General features: G+C 35.5%; 1 protein-coding gene across 3 annotated transcripts in view; it reads right to left on the bottom strand.

The window, feature by feature from the left end:
• The window catches only part of SHTN1 (shootin 1), a 91,184-nt gene that overhangs the window by 52,105 nt on the left and 20,344 nt on the right, over window positions 1-18,735 (bottom strand). For all 3 annotated transcript variants that reach the window (XM_006920831.2, XM_025039192.1, XM_006920832.3), the window contains 3 exons: window positions 14,900-14,960; window positions 8,645-8,739; window positions 539-707 (listed from right to left, as the gene is read on the bottom strand). In XM_006920831.2, the coding sequence (XP_006920893.1) occupies window positions 539-707; window positions 8,645-8,739; window positions 14,900-14,960 (325 nt within the window). The remainder of the gene's footprint in view (window positions 1-538; window positions 708-8,644; window positions 8,740-14,899; window positions 14,961-18,735) is intronic.

Below are 18,735 nucleotides of genomic sequence, written 5' to 3'. Positions count from 1 at the left end.
TCTAGTGTATTTAATAGATGTATCATCTGACCTTGCCCAATGGCACTTCTTGCTGACCAACACGGTTGTTTAATACTACATAATGCTTATAGCTCATTGCCTCAATCAGATGATAAGTTCTTTGAGAGCAGAGACTAAGCAATTTGGGGAGGAATCTTGCCTAAAGATTCCAACAGAGAACCTGACAACCAGGAGGGGTTGGCTAGATATATTTTCATTCGTTCTTTCTTTCATTTTCATTTCATCAAAAATATCTTAACACATAGTCCATATTCAAGTTTACAGACTAACTGGCTGTCTGTCAAAACAATGCTTTCAAAAGTGCCCAGTCCCAAACGAGAAAGTGATGCATAAAGACAAATGTTATATCCTAGCATGATTCTCAATCAGGCTACTCCTAGGACATTTAAATCAGATTTTTTTTCGAGGTAGACCCAGGCATCAGTATTTTTTAAAGTTCCCATGTAATTCCAATGTGCGACCAGGGTTGAAAAAGCATTATCAAAAATATACTCAATAATTAAGCCAAGGGTCCCACCTTTGATTTGCTTCTGACACTGTACGGAGACACAAGTCTCAGCAGCAGCATCTGGGTCCGTAGATGAATCTTCATCATCAATGTTAATCTCTTCAGTTATTACATCTGGTCCCAGCTTGGCCATGTATAACATGCTGATTCTTTTCAATGTCTTATTTTCTTTATTTAGCTAACGCAAAATATAAAAATGGTTAACAGTAGTCAAATGAGTGTCTGGGATTTTTAAACAACAAATTAAGTGTACTTTTGTCTTACATATTCATCAACATTCACAGCATAACAATTAGAAGATTCATTAAATAAGGTTTTACTTACACTTTTAAATATTCAACTTATTACTTTAAGTAAGACCTGATGCCTAGATTATAGCCAGCAGCATGTGAGAATGCTAGTTATAACTGATAAGAAATCTAAGGAAATTAAAACACCAGCATAGATTAAACCAAGCATCGACCTGATTGCCTTAATTAAGGCACTTTATTTCAAGTGAGTGTTTTCTTTGATGCTGTACTGTGAATTACTTTTAAATGTTTGCCCAGCACTCCATCTTTTCTGGATACTGCCATTCTATGTGATTTCAATGGAACAGCCCTGTTTCCCCCTTTGGCCACAGATAATTAGTCCAGAGATTAGGCATATGACCCAAGCTTGGTCAATCATATCCCTTCTCTAGAAATCAGGAGGCTAGAACTAAGAGATTAGTATCTTTCCATACATTCCAGATGTAGAGAAGCAGGTGGCAACCACATTCTATTACTGAATTGATGAACAGAGGAAAGAAGTCTGTAGCAAAGCCAAAACGAGCTGATGTGTAGAGTGAGGCAGAGAAAAAGCAATAAGAATAGGGTTTCCCACAGGGCTCCGGCCCATTCCTGAAATGCTCCTAGCTCACAGGTTCTATGGGATTCTCCAATCTCTCTGTAACAAATTCCTATTTTTTTTCTTTTCTGGCTTAAGTTAGTTCAAGACATGTTTCTATCTGTAGAGAGTTCTAATAATATGCAATAGAAGAACATTCAAGATATATATCCATTACCTCTATAAAAAGAATTTTAATTCGTAATAGAGGAAAGGAATCTTAATTCACTAATATATTTGTTTTTTCCTTCATGTAGAAATGAATTGGTTTTTAGTTACTCAGCTATCATCACCTTCTTTAGCATATGTGTTCATGTGCATATAAACATTAGTACAAAGCACACATAAAGACTACACATGGTCCAAAGTCCACAGGAAGAAAATATGGTTTGCTTACGTTTTCTCTTCTCAAGATTAAAAAATAAAAGGTTTCCTCTGAGTACATGAAAGTCTTTAAAAGATTGATTTTTCTAGTGTAAAATATAAAATATAGAAATGCAAATAAAGGTATTTCCTTTACTAAGAGCCCCATACCATCAAAAAATATTTAAACTAATGGTTCCCAGCTCCACACATTAGACTCTCTAGAGAGCTTTTAAAATATCCCAGTGCACAGCCCCTCACCAGACCAAAATGCCTGGCATGATCCCAGCAGAGCACTTTTTCAGAGCTCCCCAAGTGATTCCATCATACGTCAGTCCTAAGAGTCACAGATGTAGAGTGATGCGGTGCTTTGGTATACCTTTCTACAAAATCGGAATAGCAGAGTTACGAATCAGCTCAGCAATCAAATGGTCTCTGCTTCTACAATGATCTAATCTTTCAGTCTCAGTTTTCTCATCAGCAAACCAAGAATAAAAATAGCCTCTATTCATAATATAAAGATTAAATGAGATATTACAAATAAAGTGTTTCATAGAGTGACTGACATATAGTAAAAATTCTGGAAGTGTCAGCTACTGACAGTAACAAAAGAGGTTTAGTTTGTGTGTTTACTTTTCCTTTAGAAATCTTTTATCAGCTAGTTTATGCATTGTTTATTTCCTTCAGGATACTCATGAGAAAATGAAAATACTAATTCTTGCCCTCTGGGGCTTAATATATTATTTCCCAGGCCACCATCACAGGGATACTTAATAACCTGAGAATTAAGAGATCTGCCCTCAAAAGAGTTTGATGCCTCTATTAAACAGGGCACCAAAATCCAGCAGCTACTTTCTGGCTGTAATACAACTACTCTTTTTAACAAAGTCACAAACTTGGGGGGAGGGGGCAGGGGTTGGGGGGAAGCCTGACAGAAAATGTCGAGAGTCTTCTCCAAAATGTCAAGAGTCTTTCCTAAAACATTATTTTCATATTTTAAAAGAAGGAATATAAGGTTTATACACATGAGATCTTATAACTATACTAACTGAACACTTTTGAAAACTCTGAATTCACAAATTTTGGCTAAGCTATTTCTTTGCAGTTATTAATCATCAAATTATATAGGTTAATGGTATGTTACTTTTTTTCTGGAGCCTCTAAGTTACAAGGAAAAATAAATCTTTCATAATCCTATAGTAACAGAATCTTCTATATTCAAATTTAAATGGAGTTTTTATATTGCGCACAGTTTAATAAACATTTAAAGATACAAAATAAGCAGATCTGGACCATACAATTTAAATAACTGGTCTACATTTATCAATTTAACCTACATATTTTAGCAAAGTATCTATACTTGCTTTTAAGGAAATTATGAAGTCAATTGCATCATAAGTATTTAACATTCCATTTGTCATTAATTTGAGAACAAAGATTTAGAAAAATAAGAATTAATGTACAGGAATTTTGCTACTCAGAAAATGGAGCCTACTTTCAAAAATGACAATGATAACTAAATCAGGACATGCTACTATCATTTATTGATCCCATATAATGAAGTTTCTAAATTTTGCATTCTAAGCTCTACTATCTGCCATATCTAATGAGAACATCTAGTGTTTGATTGAATAGGTTTTTTGGTTTGTGTTTTATTCTAAGCCCCAAAGTTCACAGTGAACCCTCAAGAACAAAACATGTGCCCATTTTCTTAAAAAGCAGGTGATAAACTGTATAAATTAAGGATCCTACTATCAAGACAATTATAAAAATGACCTTACATATGAGTAACACAGTGGTTCATAACCAAAGATGAATATAACAGTCACCTGGCAGCTTTTCAACATACACCTGCCTGGGCCACACTCCTATAGTCAGTGACTCTGGGGTACTATTATAAAATCATCCCTGACACAAAACTAGCCTCAAAAATGGAAGAAGGCTGGAATCAGACCAAGCATATTCTCTGACCACAACACTTTGAAATTGGACTGCAAAAAGAATGTGGGAAAACCCACAAATATGTGGAGATTAAACAACATGCTACTAAAGAATGAATAGGTCAAAGAAAAAATAAAAGGAGAGATCAAAGTATAAATAGAAACAAATGAGAATGAAAATACAACATATCAAAACTTTTCGGATACAGAAAAAGTGATAAGTAGAAAGTTTATATCACTATAGGCCTATCTCAAAAAACAAGAAAAATCCCAAATAAACAACCTAACATTACATCTTAAAGAAAGAGAAAAAGAACAAATGAAGCCCAAAGTCAACAGAAGGAAAGAAATCATAAAAATTAGAGCAGAAGTAAATGAAACTGAGAACAAAAAGACGATAGAAAAAACTAATGCAACAAAGAGCTGGTCTTTGAAAAGATCAATAAAATTTACAAACCCCTATCTAGACTCACTAAGGGAAAAAAGAGAAAAAACACATATAAACAAAATCAGAAATGAAAGAGAAGTGATGACTGATACCATAGAAATACAAGGGATCATACAATGATACTATGAAAGACTATATGCCACCAAATTCAATAACCTAGAAGAAATGAACAAGTTCTTAGACATATACGACCTTCCTAGATTGCATCACTAAAAGCTGGAAAATCTAAATAGACTGACCAACAGTAAGGAAACTGAAACAATCATCAAAACCTCCCCAAAAGTCAAAATCCAGGACCAGTTGGCTCTACTAGTGAATTCTACCAAACATTCAAAGATGATTTAATATTTATTCTTCTCAAACTCTTCTAAAAATTGAAGAAGAGGCAATACTTCCTAACTCATTTTATGAGGCCAACATTACCCTGATACCAAAACCCGATAAGGATAACACAACTACAGATGCAAAAATCCTAAATGAAATGCTGGCAAATCTGAATACAACAATGCATATTAAAAAGATTATATATCATGGTCAAGTTGGCTTCATTCTAGGGGCACAAGGATGGTTCAACATGCAAATTGATTAATGTGGTACACCACATAAACATGAAGGATAAAAACCGTATGATCATGTTAATAGATACAGAAAAGCATTTGACAAGATACAGCATCCATTTGATTAAAACACTTAATAAAATGGGTATAGAAGGACAGTAACTCAACATGATAAAGGCCATATATGACAAACTCTCAACTCATATCATATTTAATGGTGAAAAACTGAAAGCTTTTCCTCTAAGATCAAGAACGAGATAAGAGTTCCGCACTTCCCACTTTTATTCGATATAGTATTGAAAGTCCTAGCTAGCACAACCAGGCAAGAGAAAGAAATAAAAGGCATCCAAATTGGGAAAGAAGAAGTCAAACCGTCATTTTTTGCAGACAACATGATTTTTTACATGGAAAATCCTAAAGAATCCACCAAAATACTATTAGAAACAATGAATAAATACGGTAAAGTTGCAGTATACAAAATAAATGTACAAAAATCCACTGAGTTCCTATAAACTAAAAATGAAATTTCTGAAGAAGAAATGAAAAAAAAAACACATTTTTACAATTGCAGCAAAAAGAATAAAATACCTTGGAATAAATTTAACAATGGATGTGAAAGACCTATACACTGAAAACTACAGGACATTATTAAAAGAAATTGAAGAAGACACAAAGAAATGGAAAGATATTCTGTGTTCATAGATTGAAAGAATCAACATAGTTAAAATGGCCATATTCCTCAAAGCAATATACAGATTTAAAACAATCCCCATCAAAATCCCAATGCCATTTTTTAAAGAAATAGAACAAAAAAATCATCAGATTGGTATGGAATCACAAAAGACTCCCCAATAGCCAAAGCAATCCCGAGAAAACAAAAACAAGACCAGAGGTACCACACTGCCTGACTTCAAATTATACTACAAAGCAACAATAATCAAAATAGCATAATCAAACAGATATTGGCAGAAAAATAGACACACAGAACAAAAGAACAGAATTGAGAGCCCAGAAATAAACCCACATATATATGGGCAAATAATTTTGACAAAGTGAAAAACATAAAATGGAGAAAAAAGCGCCTCTTCAATAAATGGTGCTGGGAAAAATGGAAAGCCACATGCAAAAGCATGAAACTCAACTGCTATCTGTCACCATTCACCAAAATTAACTCAAAATGGATCAAAGACCTAAATATAAGACATGAAACAATGAATTATATAGAAGAAAACATAGGTGCTAAACTCATAGAACTTGGATTTAGAAAAAATTTTATGAATTTGAACTCGTAGGCACGGGAAATAAAAGCAAAAATAAATGAATAGGACTATATCAAACTAAAAAGCTTCTGCACAGCAAAAGAAACCATCAACAAGACAAAAAGGCAACCAATTGAATGGGGGAAAATATTTGTAAACAATGCCTCTGATAATGAGCTAATATCCAAAATATATAAGGAACTTATATAACTCAACGACAACAAAAAATAATGCAATTAAAAAAGTGCAGAAGACCTGAACAGACACTTCTCCCAAGAAGACATACAAACGGCCAACAGACATATTAAAAGATGCTCAACTTCATTAGCTATTAGGGAAATGCAAATCAAAACCACAATCAAAACCACCTCATACCTGTAACAATGGCTGTTATCAACAAAACAAGTAATAACTAGCGTTGGAGAGATTGTGGGGGGAAAGGAACCCTCATACACTGCTGTTGGGAATGCAAATTGGCACAGCCACTGTGGAAAACAGTATGGAGGGTCCTCAAAAAGTTAACAACAGAATTACCATATGACCCAGCAATCCCTCTTCTGGGTATCTACCCAAAAAAGTTGAAAACATTTATCTGTAAAGATACACGCACCCCGATGTTTAATGCAGCATTATTTACAGTGGCCAAGACATGGAAACAACCAAAGTGTCCTTAGATATATGATTGGATAAAGAAGATGTGGTACATATATACAATGGAATATTACTCAGTTATAAGAAAAGATGAAATACTGCCATTTGTGACAACATAGATGGATCTTGAGGTTATCACACTAAGCGAAATAATTCAGACAGAAAAAGTTGAGGACCATATGATTTCACTCATATGAGGGACATAAAACTGAAAGTAACAGATGAACAAGACATAAAAACAAAAACTCATAGACACGAACAACAGTTTAGTGCTTTCCAGAAGAGAAATGGGGAGGGGGTAGGTATGTAAGAGTAAAGAGGGTCAAGTTCATGGTGACAGAAAGAGATTTGACTTTGGGCAGTAAACAAACAATGTAATATACAGATGATGTATTATTGAATTGTACACTTGAAACCTATATAATTTTATTAACAAATGTAACTCTAATAAATTTAATTTAAAAAATCAACCTGATCTACCCTGACACTTAGGACAAGATGACTGTAGCTCACAGAGGGGAATTCTCTTGTTCAAAGTCACTAACTAAATTAAAAGAGGGGATAAAATAATTTTTTAGATTATTATACACCAGTGATTAAAGTGCATAATAAAAAAAGAAGTCTGCTTCTTTCTCACTCCAGTACTAACTAGTCCATCCTGTCATTCAAGATGAGATGGCAGTCTGGGGAACAGAACTAACGTGCCCAAAGTCACACATGCGCAAAATAACATAACCAGAAATAAAACCTGTGATATACTGCTCCCAAACCACTGATTTCCATAAACTCTGCCAGTCCTGAGAAGTAGTCAGTGTTGTCCCTTTGGATGTCCTATTGCATCAGGAATACTTGTTAATAACAAGAGAAAATACAGAGACTTTACTTAGCCACGACCAGATTCAGAGTGCCTAGTATGCTCCAAATATTTTTTTCCACTTGTTTGAAAAGGAGAAATAAAGGAAATGAAAACAGAATCCACATGGTATTACATACCAGTGAACCCGAGTGATGTGCATCAGAGCAGAAACAATGTGAGAGCGCCCATGTCATAACTGTTGTTAAAGCAATGGCCTATATTGCTATGCATCCTTTAGACAAATAACAGGAGAGAAATTACATACACATATTTACATTCTTAAGTTCTGACTGCAGATCTTATGAATTCTAATGCAGTGTCATTAAGCAAATATCTCTAGCAAGCACACAGTTAATGCATACAAATTAGATAGATAGATAGATAGATAGATAGATAGATAGACAGACAGACAGACAGACAGACAGACAGACTGACTGACTTGAGAATTTCAGTCACGGCCAAAGAAATACTTTGGAGGTAGGTGACAGGAGAGAGGGGAAGGAAATACACCCAGCATTACTAATGAAATTTGGTTGAAAATTGCTGTAATCCATTTTCTGATGAAGTGGTTCAGATGGATTTTACCCAACCCAAAATACATAAGACAGAGATAAAAACATTCTTTAATAATAATGTACTCCTGATGAGATAGAATATAGAAAATTACACACTTGGTAAATTCATCAGCTAGAAGCAATCAGTGGAGCACTAGAGGTCACCTTTAGCATGCCCTCACTTTGCTTTTGCAAATAATCACCTGAAATGTAGGCTTCAGGCTGACTTTTTCATCTGATTCAAACATTAAACATTCACTGTTCTTTTATGCCACACCAGGTTAGTTTGAAATGTGGTTAGTATTTTAACCAAATGCATAGACATTTGAAAAGTCCAGTTCAATAGATTACTCTGGGATCATTTTTTTATAGGCAAAAGCACAAATGCTGAAATACATACATACAAATGTTCCTTTTACAATCAAAATAACCTTTGCATTAAGACATATCTACATAATCATATTCCACAATGCTGAGACCTTACAACACTTTCCTCATCACCAGAGTAGACAACAGATTAAAGAACTAGAAAAAGCAGAAGAGGACAGAGGCCACTGTCTAGAATAGCAAGTTGAAACTGAAAAGCTCAGGTAGAATTCCTTTAATTTGAATAGTCTCACCTTTGTTGCCAAAGCTTCAGCACTTTCTCGACAAGTCTTCTCTATTTCAAGATGGTTCTGCATAAAATTAACTTCCTCTATAACCATGTGAGAAACTAGGAATGAGGGGGGAAAAAAAAGTCTCAGCATTCAAAGATTAGTCAGCTATTCCAGAAGCCCACACATTTTGTCCCATGATTCAGAATACTTCAATTCTTTAGCTAGCCAGACCTTTAGCTATCATGGAAAAAAAGTGTTTAAGATGCTGCCCTGATTAAATCTTAGCTAATATCTGAATGTATAAAGAAAAAAAGAACATAACAAAGAAACTTTATTGCTATTATATACATTTTAAGAAAGCTACTTAGGATGTTTTTTAAGTGTCTATTCTCTATGTAGCTATATACATAACCACTAATTTAAACAAAAGAGCCTCTTATAAATAAAAAGTGACAAGCAGGATTTCCTTTTCTTATCAGGATATGACACATGGATCTAATAAGGAAAATTAGCTAACGAGAAATTTTAAAAATTAAATCTTGAGTTGATCTCATAACCGTAATAACTATGTGGCAGCTTAGCTAAGGTAAGTTTTGTGAGAGTCATCTTTATTAGTGACAGACTAGTTACTATTTTTTAATAAATTCCAGGGCAGAGAAATAAACCAACGAGATTTCTGAACTATATGATAATGGAAATAGATGCTAGTAAATTGCTTTTTGCATCACAGACTGTCACGAAGATGAGGGAAAAAATTTTACTTGGTATTTTACCAATACTTGAAAAATAGTAATTTTCAGATATTTTTTGGTAGCTTGTTTATGTAAATTGAGATGTAAAAGTACAAAGTAATTTGAACTTGATTGTACTTTGAAGATCATGTAAGAAAAATACCGATTACTTTCACCCATATTTGTAGTAAAAGAAAATGCTCAGAATTTCAAAATTACCTACAGACATGTATAATTCCTGACATGTGTTTGGCTTAAAAAAAGAAAAATTATGTATACCCAAACGTGAAACCCAACAAAGTTAGGCAAAAAGCACTGGGCTCACGTAACACAAAGAGAGATTACTTTTGCTTCATTTAAGCTTAATTAACCTGCAATTATGATTAAACTCAGGGGAAAAAATTTCTCTCCAAATTAAATACAAAAATGTATTACTTCCTAAGTCTGTCCAAAGTTCTTATTATGTTAATATTCAAATTCATAAAGCAGCACTAAATGGCCAGAAACATCTCTAACCTTGACATTTTTTCAGGGGTAATAATAATCTGCAGCAAATGCAGGCCAACCAAAAACCACTTAACTAATTAGTAGTTGCAGTCACCGAGAAAAACATGAATCAACACTGTTATTACAAGTGGCACATTTGAGTGGCATCTAATTATGACTTGATGAGCACGATACTTGCATTATCAACATTACTACTGCATCCCATCAGGGCCTAAAAGCTGCTGATGGCATTGACTTCGAGAAACTCCCACTCAATGGTACAGCAGCACCCAACAATCGGCTTGGCAGGGCCCCCCTCACTAAATGACACGTTAAGCGTAATTACTGGTAGACATTGTAAATAAACAGGATTGGAAGTGAAAATTGTACCAAGTGCATAAGACACAATCTGACACATTGGAAGTGGCAGCCTTAATTGAGAGTTTCTTTGACTGCTCAAGATCATTTCAACTGCATTTCTCAGAGGACAGTGATTATAACTGTGGAGACAGACGGCATAATGGTATCAGCACTGCTGACAGAGCAGTGAATTAAATTGTATCTGCTGTTGTGTGAAAGCCTTGATGAGAGGTACAGATGCCTTAGTGGTCTTATCATTATAACACAATGGTCATGTTGTCATCAACCTTTCTGGCTCCAATTGAAAAGAAATGATTGTGTGTTGAAGCTCCCCCTCCCCCTCCCACACCACCCCCCTTCTCCTCTTCTATCTCTTGTTCTGAATAGAACCAATTTTCAGAGAGCTATGAAATCACGCAATAGGTCCTAAAATGCAGCTGCTTGGCATACAAACGGGTCCCCATTAAACTGGAATCACACACAATATGTGTTTATGCCAGAAGAACAAATAGAAGCTGAACACAGGCCAAGTTTATTCACACACACAAAGCCCATGTAGCTCTTCATCAATATAATTGCCTTTTATATTGTAGTTTAAATAATAGGCTCTATTATTTCCTTAAAATCCTAATATTCCTGGCATTTTATCACTATGTTTACAAGGTAGGTTCTTCAAAAATGTGAAGGAAAGAGAAAAGAAACCTATACAATTTTTACATCATCAAATATTACTTTGAATTTTTAGCCTTAACTACTTGACATCTTCTGCCACAATCTGGTATTTCCACTATCATAACAAAAACATAAATACTCTGCATTTTTCATAGGAATTTGACTTTTTATTCAATAACATTCTTGCTCATAGAAGAGTAAGAAAAATTATTCCATGGTAGTAAGGGTTAGCCCTAGCAAAAAGAAAAAAACAAACAAACTTATTTTCTAAACATTTTGTAAAAAGCTGCCCTGTAATTTGAACTTGATAAACTTAGCTAGGTAGCACTAACCCACATTTTCTCCAATTCTGATATGGACTACCCTATCAGGTAGGGTTTTTATTTCTTCCTCCAAGAGGGAACAGTAGAAATTAAAAATTGTGCTTTAATTTTTAGTTTAAAAAATTATCCCAGTGCTACATTGGTAACACAGACATCTACTCACCAACTTCCTAGATTCAAAAGGGAAGAACATATTTCAAAGGGCATTAATATCTGTAAGAAACATGACCCCATTTCCAAAACTAAAAGTCTGATCACATGACACGAAACAGAATTCTTTTAATGAACAAATTTATTTGTACCTTTCAAAGGATAAACATTTTAAAAACCTTTCATTGTTCATTTAATGATCTGCCTTATGGTCCCGAATTCTACAATCCATGATCACTGCACCTAAACCACCTATAATGTGGATGACACGAAGGTTTAAAAACGGAAAAAAAAAAAATGAGCTTTAAATAAAGTGACCCTATTAAGGCAGTCGTGTTTTAAAAAAAAAAATCCTAGTATTTTAGAAATACATAATGAAATACTTACAGATAAATGACATGATGACTGGAATTAGTTTCAAAACAATCTGAGGTCAGTGAGAGGGAGTATGCATCACAGAGGGAGAAGACTGCCCATGAGCTGACAACTACTGAAGCTGTATGATGGGTACATGTGGGTTCATTATACTATTGTCTCACTTTTGTATAAGCTTGAAATTTTCCATAATAAAAGTTTTTTTTAATGACTCTGAGAACTCAGAAGTATAACCTCAAAGTACATCAATCACAGATTTTATCAGTCGAGTCAAAATCAGCAGTTTGTCTCTCTCCCTTTTATGACTCCAATACACTCTTATACATTTGCCGTCATGGAATACATCGCATGGTAGGGTAACTGGGTTTGGTTTTGTCTTTTACTTGTTTTTGTCTTCTACTAACTGTGAGCATTAAAGCAGAGATTTTGTTTTACGCATGTCTCTCTTGTACTTTGCACACTGCTGATTCATAAGTACAAAGCAGGGAGTCACGTTTGTGTTTGTTTGAATAACTGAAAAAGTGTATCAGTCCTAAGTGTATCTGTGAACACCCTTTTACGAGAATGTTCCCTGTTGTGTAGAATTTCTTAGGAAACAATCACCATCGCCATTTATTGAGCCAACTACGTGCCTAGCCTTGTGCGAAACCCTTTACATGTGTTCTCTCGGAAATCCTCACATCTTGTGAGGCAGGCATTATCACAGCAATTTTATAATTGAGAACACCGAGGCCCAGAGAAGTTAAGTAACACATCCCGAATGACAGAGTTCTAACTAGTAAAGCCCAGCCAAACCTATTTCTAGGTGACTCCAATTTTCTATTCGTTTTCTAATTCGTCATATTTAAAGGTGACACCACCAATGATGTTGCTTCCTGAGCAAACCGCCACTCCATCCAGCCAACTCTCACCAATATTTAGATGCCAGGATGTGTGTAAAGTGTCCGTGGTGAACATACCATACGTTCCTGTGCAACATCAGATCACTTAGAAAGGTTTTCATGTAGTAAGAAAACACCCATGAAAACTGGCAGTACAGGGAAACCAGTGTGCCCTACAGCAGAGCGAAAGATCTAGCTGTGGCCCAAATGACATTAGAGGACTATATTTCCTTCTACTTTCGCAGGAATCTGTCTCTCTTGGATACATGGCTTTACCACGTAGTGATGTTTTTGCACAGAAAGATCAGAAAAAGGCTCAGAAAGAGCTGGCAGAGGCCCAAGAATGGCATGGAAATATGGACAAAACCAGCTAGGAAAAAAGCATGCTAAGCTAGGGAGAGCAGCGCCCTACGGCCTGACAGAGCTTTTCCCGAGCCTCAGTCAGCTGCTCTGTCTATACTTCCAGAACTAGGCCCGACGAGTAAACATTACAGGGAGGCCAGTTTCAACTCAGCACCAAAAGAAACTTTCCCCAACAGCTGTCCAAATGTGAAGACCAGTGTCTAGAAAGTCACTCACAAAAGGCAAATGATATGAACTCTTAAAACTGAAGAGCAGGCAGGCGCTGGACGGTGCAGTCAATGATAGTGGTAGCAGAAACTAACGTTTGAGCGCTAACTAAAACCCCAGGCACTGTGTTTAGCACTTTTTACATGGATTATCTCATTTAATCCTTGAATAGCCTATGAGGCAGAGCCATTTATCCCAATTTTACTAGTGCAGAAATTGCTCAGGGCTACGTGGACTCACACCAAATGGTGCTTTTCACGGGCGATAACGGCCTCACTCTCTTCCAAATCTGAAATTCTACCCTATGTTCGAACATCGTGAACCATATATCTCAGAAACATTTTTTTTTGAGAAATATTTAAAGCTTTCCTAGTCCCCCAAAGAAAGTCCCATTTTAACTATGCCAATCTACTATCAATAATTGATTCAGCACATTAATTGGTCACAATGTCAATGGTATAACTCTTTTGGATATGACTCGGTGTCAGCACAAGTGTAAGAACATCCCATTAATCCTGCATTGGGAAGAAGATTCTACACTATTGTAAGTCATACATTCATAAATAATAGACATTTCTGTCAGAGCATACTGGCCTCCAAAGACAGGTATTATCAACAATATTCCCTTTAGATATTCTTTGTTACTGACAGCCAGACACTTGAAATAAACTGGCTACTGAAATTTAACTCTAATGCTTCGCTTTTATAGCTGCTTTACCTTCAACAAGAATAAAACGTTTTGTTATGTAGTTACCAAGTTAACATTTACGTTATAATCGGACACCCTGACTAACGCAGCATCTGCAGAATGATGGAGAAAGGCCCTGCTTCCAGAGGGAAGGTGAGTCACGTTCCCTGCCAAGGTCTGGCCCTTTTCCCAGGACATATCTCATTCTGATCCTTCTTTGTCACCGGAAATGTTCTACCTTAGGGGATAGAGTATTAACAAGTTTATATAACATACAAAATAACATAGCAAAAACTTAGAAAATTATAGCTTTCGTGAAAATATAACTTTCCTTGGTGTGAGGGCTATTTCAAACATTGAAAGTCTTAAAAATGTGTAAGCTCTATGAACCTAGAATTCCTTTTTTATAACCAAAAGAACTAATCAGATCACCGTAAAGATGTACGCGTAAGAATACTTGCCATGGCATTATTTACAATAACTAAAAACCAGAAATGATCCATCTATCACCAAAGAAACGTGTAAATAAATTATGGTATGATCATATAACAGAATATTTTGGACAATTAAAACTAATATACATATCTACTGATAAGCAAAGATAACCATAATATATTGTTTACTGAAGAAAGCAGGCTGCAAAACTGAATGCAACATATGACTGCATTTTTTATAGATACATATATCACGCAGATAAAAGACCAAGAAAAAAAGAGTATAAAATACTAACATGGGCTTTTTTCAAAGAGTCAAGATAACAAGTAATTTTTGTTCTCCTTTAACTGTTCTGTATAGTAAAATTTTTTATAACAAGTATAAACTGTCTTTTATAATAACACTCTCATAAAACAATAATGCTCATTCCATATCTTTGAAAAATCACAGTAACGCCAGGGCATTTTGGGGGCAAACAGGAAGACGATTCTTGCTTTCTTGGATACTCAATGCATCAGCAGCTAAACTCAGGGGACATGTCTGCCCACATAATCTCAAGACACAGTTATACACGTTATAATGATTCCACTGAAATGCTTACGTACTTTTCTGAAATTCCTCCAGTTTTCTAACAGCCTCATCTCGTTCTTGCCTAATTTTGTCACACTGAAATGAGAAAAAAAAATGAAAATATTAAATTTGTATTATAATAAGTTTAGAAAGACAAGAAAGAGCAAACTTATAAACAAAAGCAATTTTATGAAAAGAAAACAAAAAACAAAAACCTTTAAAAAAAATAAAAACATTAATGGTCACTTGGTATTTGTACTGCTCTCTCAGCATGGTATTTGTGCCATTGTATCCGGCCAATTTTCTCGGACCTTCTAAGATAATGAGTCACCTTACTGCTCATTATCTCCTCAGTTACAGACCAATTTAACATCCTTGAGTTAAAATGTATTCATTCTTTAAGAGAATATTTGTGCCTCTTTTTAAGTAGGTGTTTTGCTAACACAGTGAACACTTCACTCATCTGCAGGTCAAATTCCCTGAGACTGGATCATTTCGAAAATCCAGAACATGGTACACAATCGGAAGTGACCACCACATGAAGACAAACTGCAGCCCCATGCCCCACGCACGCACTCTCTCAAGAAAAACCCATCCTTGGGTCCTGAGAATTCTGAATAAAAGAAGAGAGCAAGTTAAAAGAAGATAAAATATTCCACGTAAAGCACGTATCATTCACATAAAATGGATTTTTCATTTTAAAAGGTGGGAGGACTCACTGAAAAAACTTCACAAGGCAAGACCATAAAAGGCAAAAAAATATATAGATAGATAGATATAGATATATTATTAAAGCATGAGGATCTTATAGGGTATCTGGTATAGAAACTAGTATTTATTATTTTAACAGGCCTTGAAGTTCCTGAAGAATTTTATAAAAGCCTAATGTTCATTATGAGAACTGAATTCAATCTACCCTGAATTTCAAAAAATGGGAAAGTATAGATTTTCATCAAAAATGTCTGAACTTTAAAAAGTGATTTTAGCTATTAGAATAATTAAAATTTTAATTTTGTGGAATACTATAATAAGAGGATCATGTGAATAAAACACAACTTTAAATTATATTTTAAACCTATCGTGCCAGATAAATAGACTGGGATTTCATGCCTTTGGCTATTTTCAAATTTCGATGGCTAAAAACAACGATGCCACTGATACTTTGAAAAACTCAAATTAAAATTGTGAGATAGTCTCATTTGATAGACTGGCAAACACTGAAAAAGTCTGATCTCAGGAGTTGGAAACACATACTGCTGGTGGAAGTATCAAATGGTGTTACTACTTGGGAAATAAACCATCAAAATTGAAAATGCACTTACCCTATGACTCGACAATTCTACTTTCAGGTTCTATTACCACAATCTCTAGTAACGTGTATCAGATCATCCATACAAACATGTTCAGCATTTATAATAACAATAAATCATATATTCCTATAATACAACATAGAGCAGTGAAAATGAATGAACTATAAAGCTCTACATATCAACACAGATGAACCTTAAAAACCGTAATGCTGAGTAAAAGGAGTTGCAGAGTACATATCAAATGACACCTAAACACACAAAGACATACAAAATTTATGACAGTAGCTGTCTCTGAAAACATAGGAAGGAGACTAGAGTTGGAAGGCACAGGCAATATTCAATAATTTTATCTGTAGAATTATTTATTTTTAAATTTTGAAAAAATAAGTTAATTCTGTATGTTGAGTATTTGTTATATCATCTGCCTTTCCCTGTGCTTTTAAAATATATTTTTTTTAAAGTTAAGCGAACGGTTTAGTTTTAGTCTCTCAAAAACGCTAACTTTAAATAACCTATCACCATTCCTCCACCTGGGTAAATCCATCTGACAAGAGTACATGAAACAAGACCACAGAACTACAACGGCAAAGCTGTTTACAACGTCCTGACTTAGACCTTCCACAAGAGGGGTCAGGCTCCATTTCCTGAAGGAGAAGGCACATAGGAGTTCCCCTTATCCATGGGGAATACGTTCCAATACCCCCGGGGATGCCTCAAACTGTGGATAGTACTGAATCCCATATATTCTATGTTTTCTCCTATATGTAGATACCTATGATAATGTGTAATTTATAAATTAAGCACAGTAAGAGATTAACAATAACTAATAATAAAATAGAACAGTTATAACAATGTACTGTAGTAAAAGTTATATGAATGTGGTCTCCCCCACAGACATCTGTCTGTCTGTCTCTGTCTCTCTGTCTCTCTGTTTCTCTCTCTCTCTCTCTTACAAAATCTCTGATAACCAATCTGGTAAGTGAGAGGGCCACTAAGTAACTAACGTGTGGGTAGCCAATCCAGTGTGGATATGCTGTTCAAAGGGATGACACATCCAGGCAGGACAGGGACATTGCAAGATTTCACTGTGCTACTCAGAACAGCACACAATTTAAGACTTATGAATTGTTTATTTCTGGAATTTTCCATTTAATATTTGCAGACCATAGTTGACTACGGGTAACTGAAACCGTGGAAAGTGATACAGCAGATAAGGGGGCACTACTTTACTTTTTCATAAAGGTTTTCTTGTGAAAAATCTATCCCCTGTAAAAAAAAAAAAAAAGTCTAATATAGTTTCTAGTTCCAATTTAACAAACTCCATTTATTGTTTTCTGGTGTTTAAAATTCTGAACACTAGAGTTCTAGATTCTCAAATAAGCTTTATTAGATTCTTCAGCATACTGTTTGAGCCTTAATTTTATGAGACTGCTAGCCATTTGTTTTTGGAATGTTCCTCTTGTTTTCTAGAATGTAGCTTCTGTTTGTTCTGTTTCCCCACCTCCAACAAGGCACAGTACAGTCTAAAGCACAAAAAGAAACATAATTTCTGACTTGACTTAAACTCCTGAGTTAAGATTGTCAAATGAAATATATCTGATGTTTTACTTTCAAATTAATTTCATGTTTCTAATGCCTGGCATTTCCAAAGGTAAAAATCCCCTGTGAAAACTGTCTTTATCTAAGAGTTGGTGCTTGGGAGTGTTGCTCCTGAGTTAGCGCCACTTAGGTCCTTCTGCAGACCACTTGAAGCTCCACCTGAAGAAATTAGAGGCTAATTTCATTCTTACTTAAATCAAATAGCCGGAGTTTTCACTGAGAATCTGTATGACAAAGAAATGGGCTAAGCATTATTAAACAGGATGGTACTCTTATCTACACAGATCTGAGAAAGGCCACCAACCGACATCACACACAAACCACCAATGCAGCTACCATTTACTGGTCATTAATAACACACGACAATCTTAGGTTGGCTTATACCAATCCCCCAAAAGTAAGACCTTATGCCCAGGTCCTCTGATGACAAGGCCCAGGGAGACAGGCTCTGGTTTGTAACAGGCTGGTTTGTAACCAAGCTGGATAACACGTCTATTCTAGCAGCTCATAGCCGTATTCCAACATGCGAGGAACCGGTTTCTCTCGTCCAGCGATGTGCTTCTGCACTAACCCCAGTGTCATCACCAGCCGATCAGAAGCTGTCTCCCAACCCCAGCTGTGTTCTATCAGGGGTCTTCATGTTGCTTCGTTTTCTATTTTCTGCAACCGCATTATGATAGAACTGGCAGCCACAGAATTTACCATCTGCTATGGCTACTGAAAGGGGTATGTGTTGGGGGGAGGGATCTACACATGCTGCAAATGCAGCTTACTTATTCTGAACCAGGGCTGAACAATATATGAAGGACAAGCCTGTTTTCCAAGCAGAAATCCAAACATCCCACATATTGCATCATTTTAGGTGAACCCAGAAAAATACCTTATAACCTTTCTGTCATTCTACCCACAGGAAGAAGTCAGAGATGGTTCTGGGCCTTTTCAGAAGAACGTTATGTCTTTAT

This window comes from Pteropus alecto, unplaced genomic scaffold (assembly GCF_000325575.1).
Source record: "Pteropus alecto unplaced genomic scaffold, ASM32557v1 scaffold177, whole genome shotgun sequence".
Lineage (NCBI taxonomy): Eukaryota > Metazoa > Chordata > Mammalia > Chiroptera > Pteropodidae > Pteropus > Pteropus alecto.
This window is presented reverse-complemented; position numbering and strand designations above follow the sequence as displayed.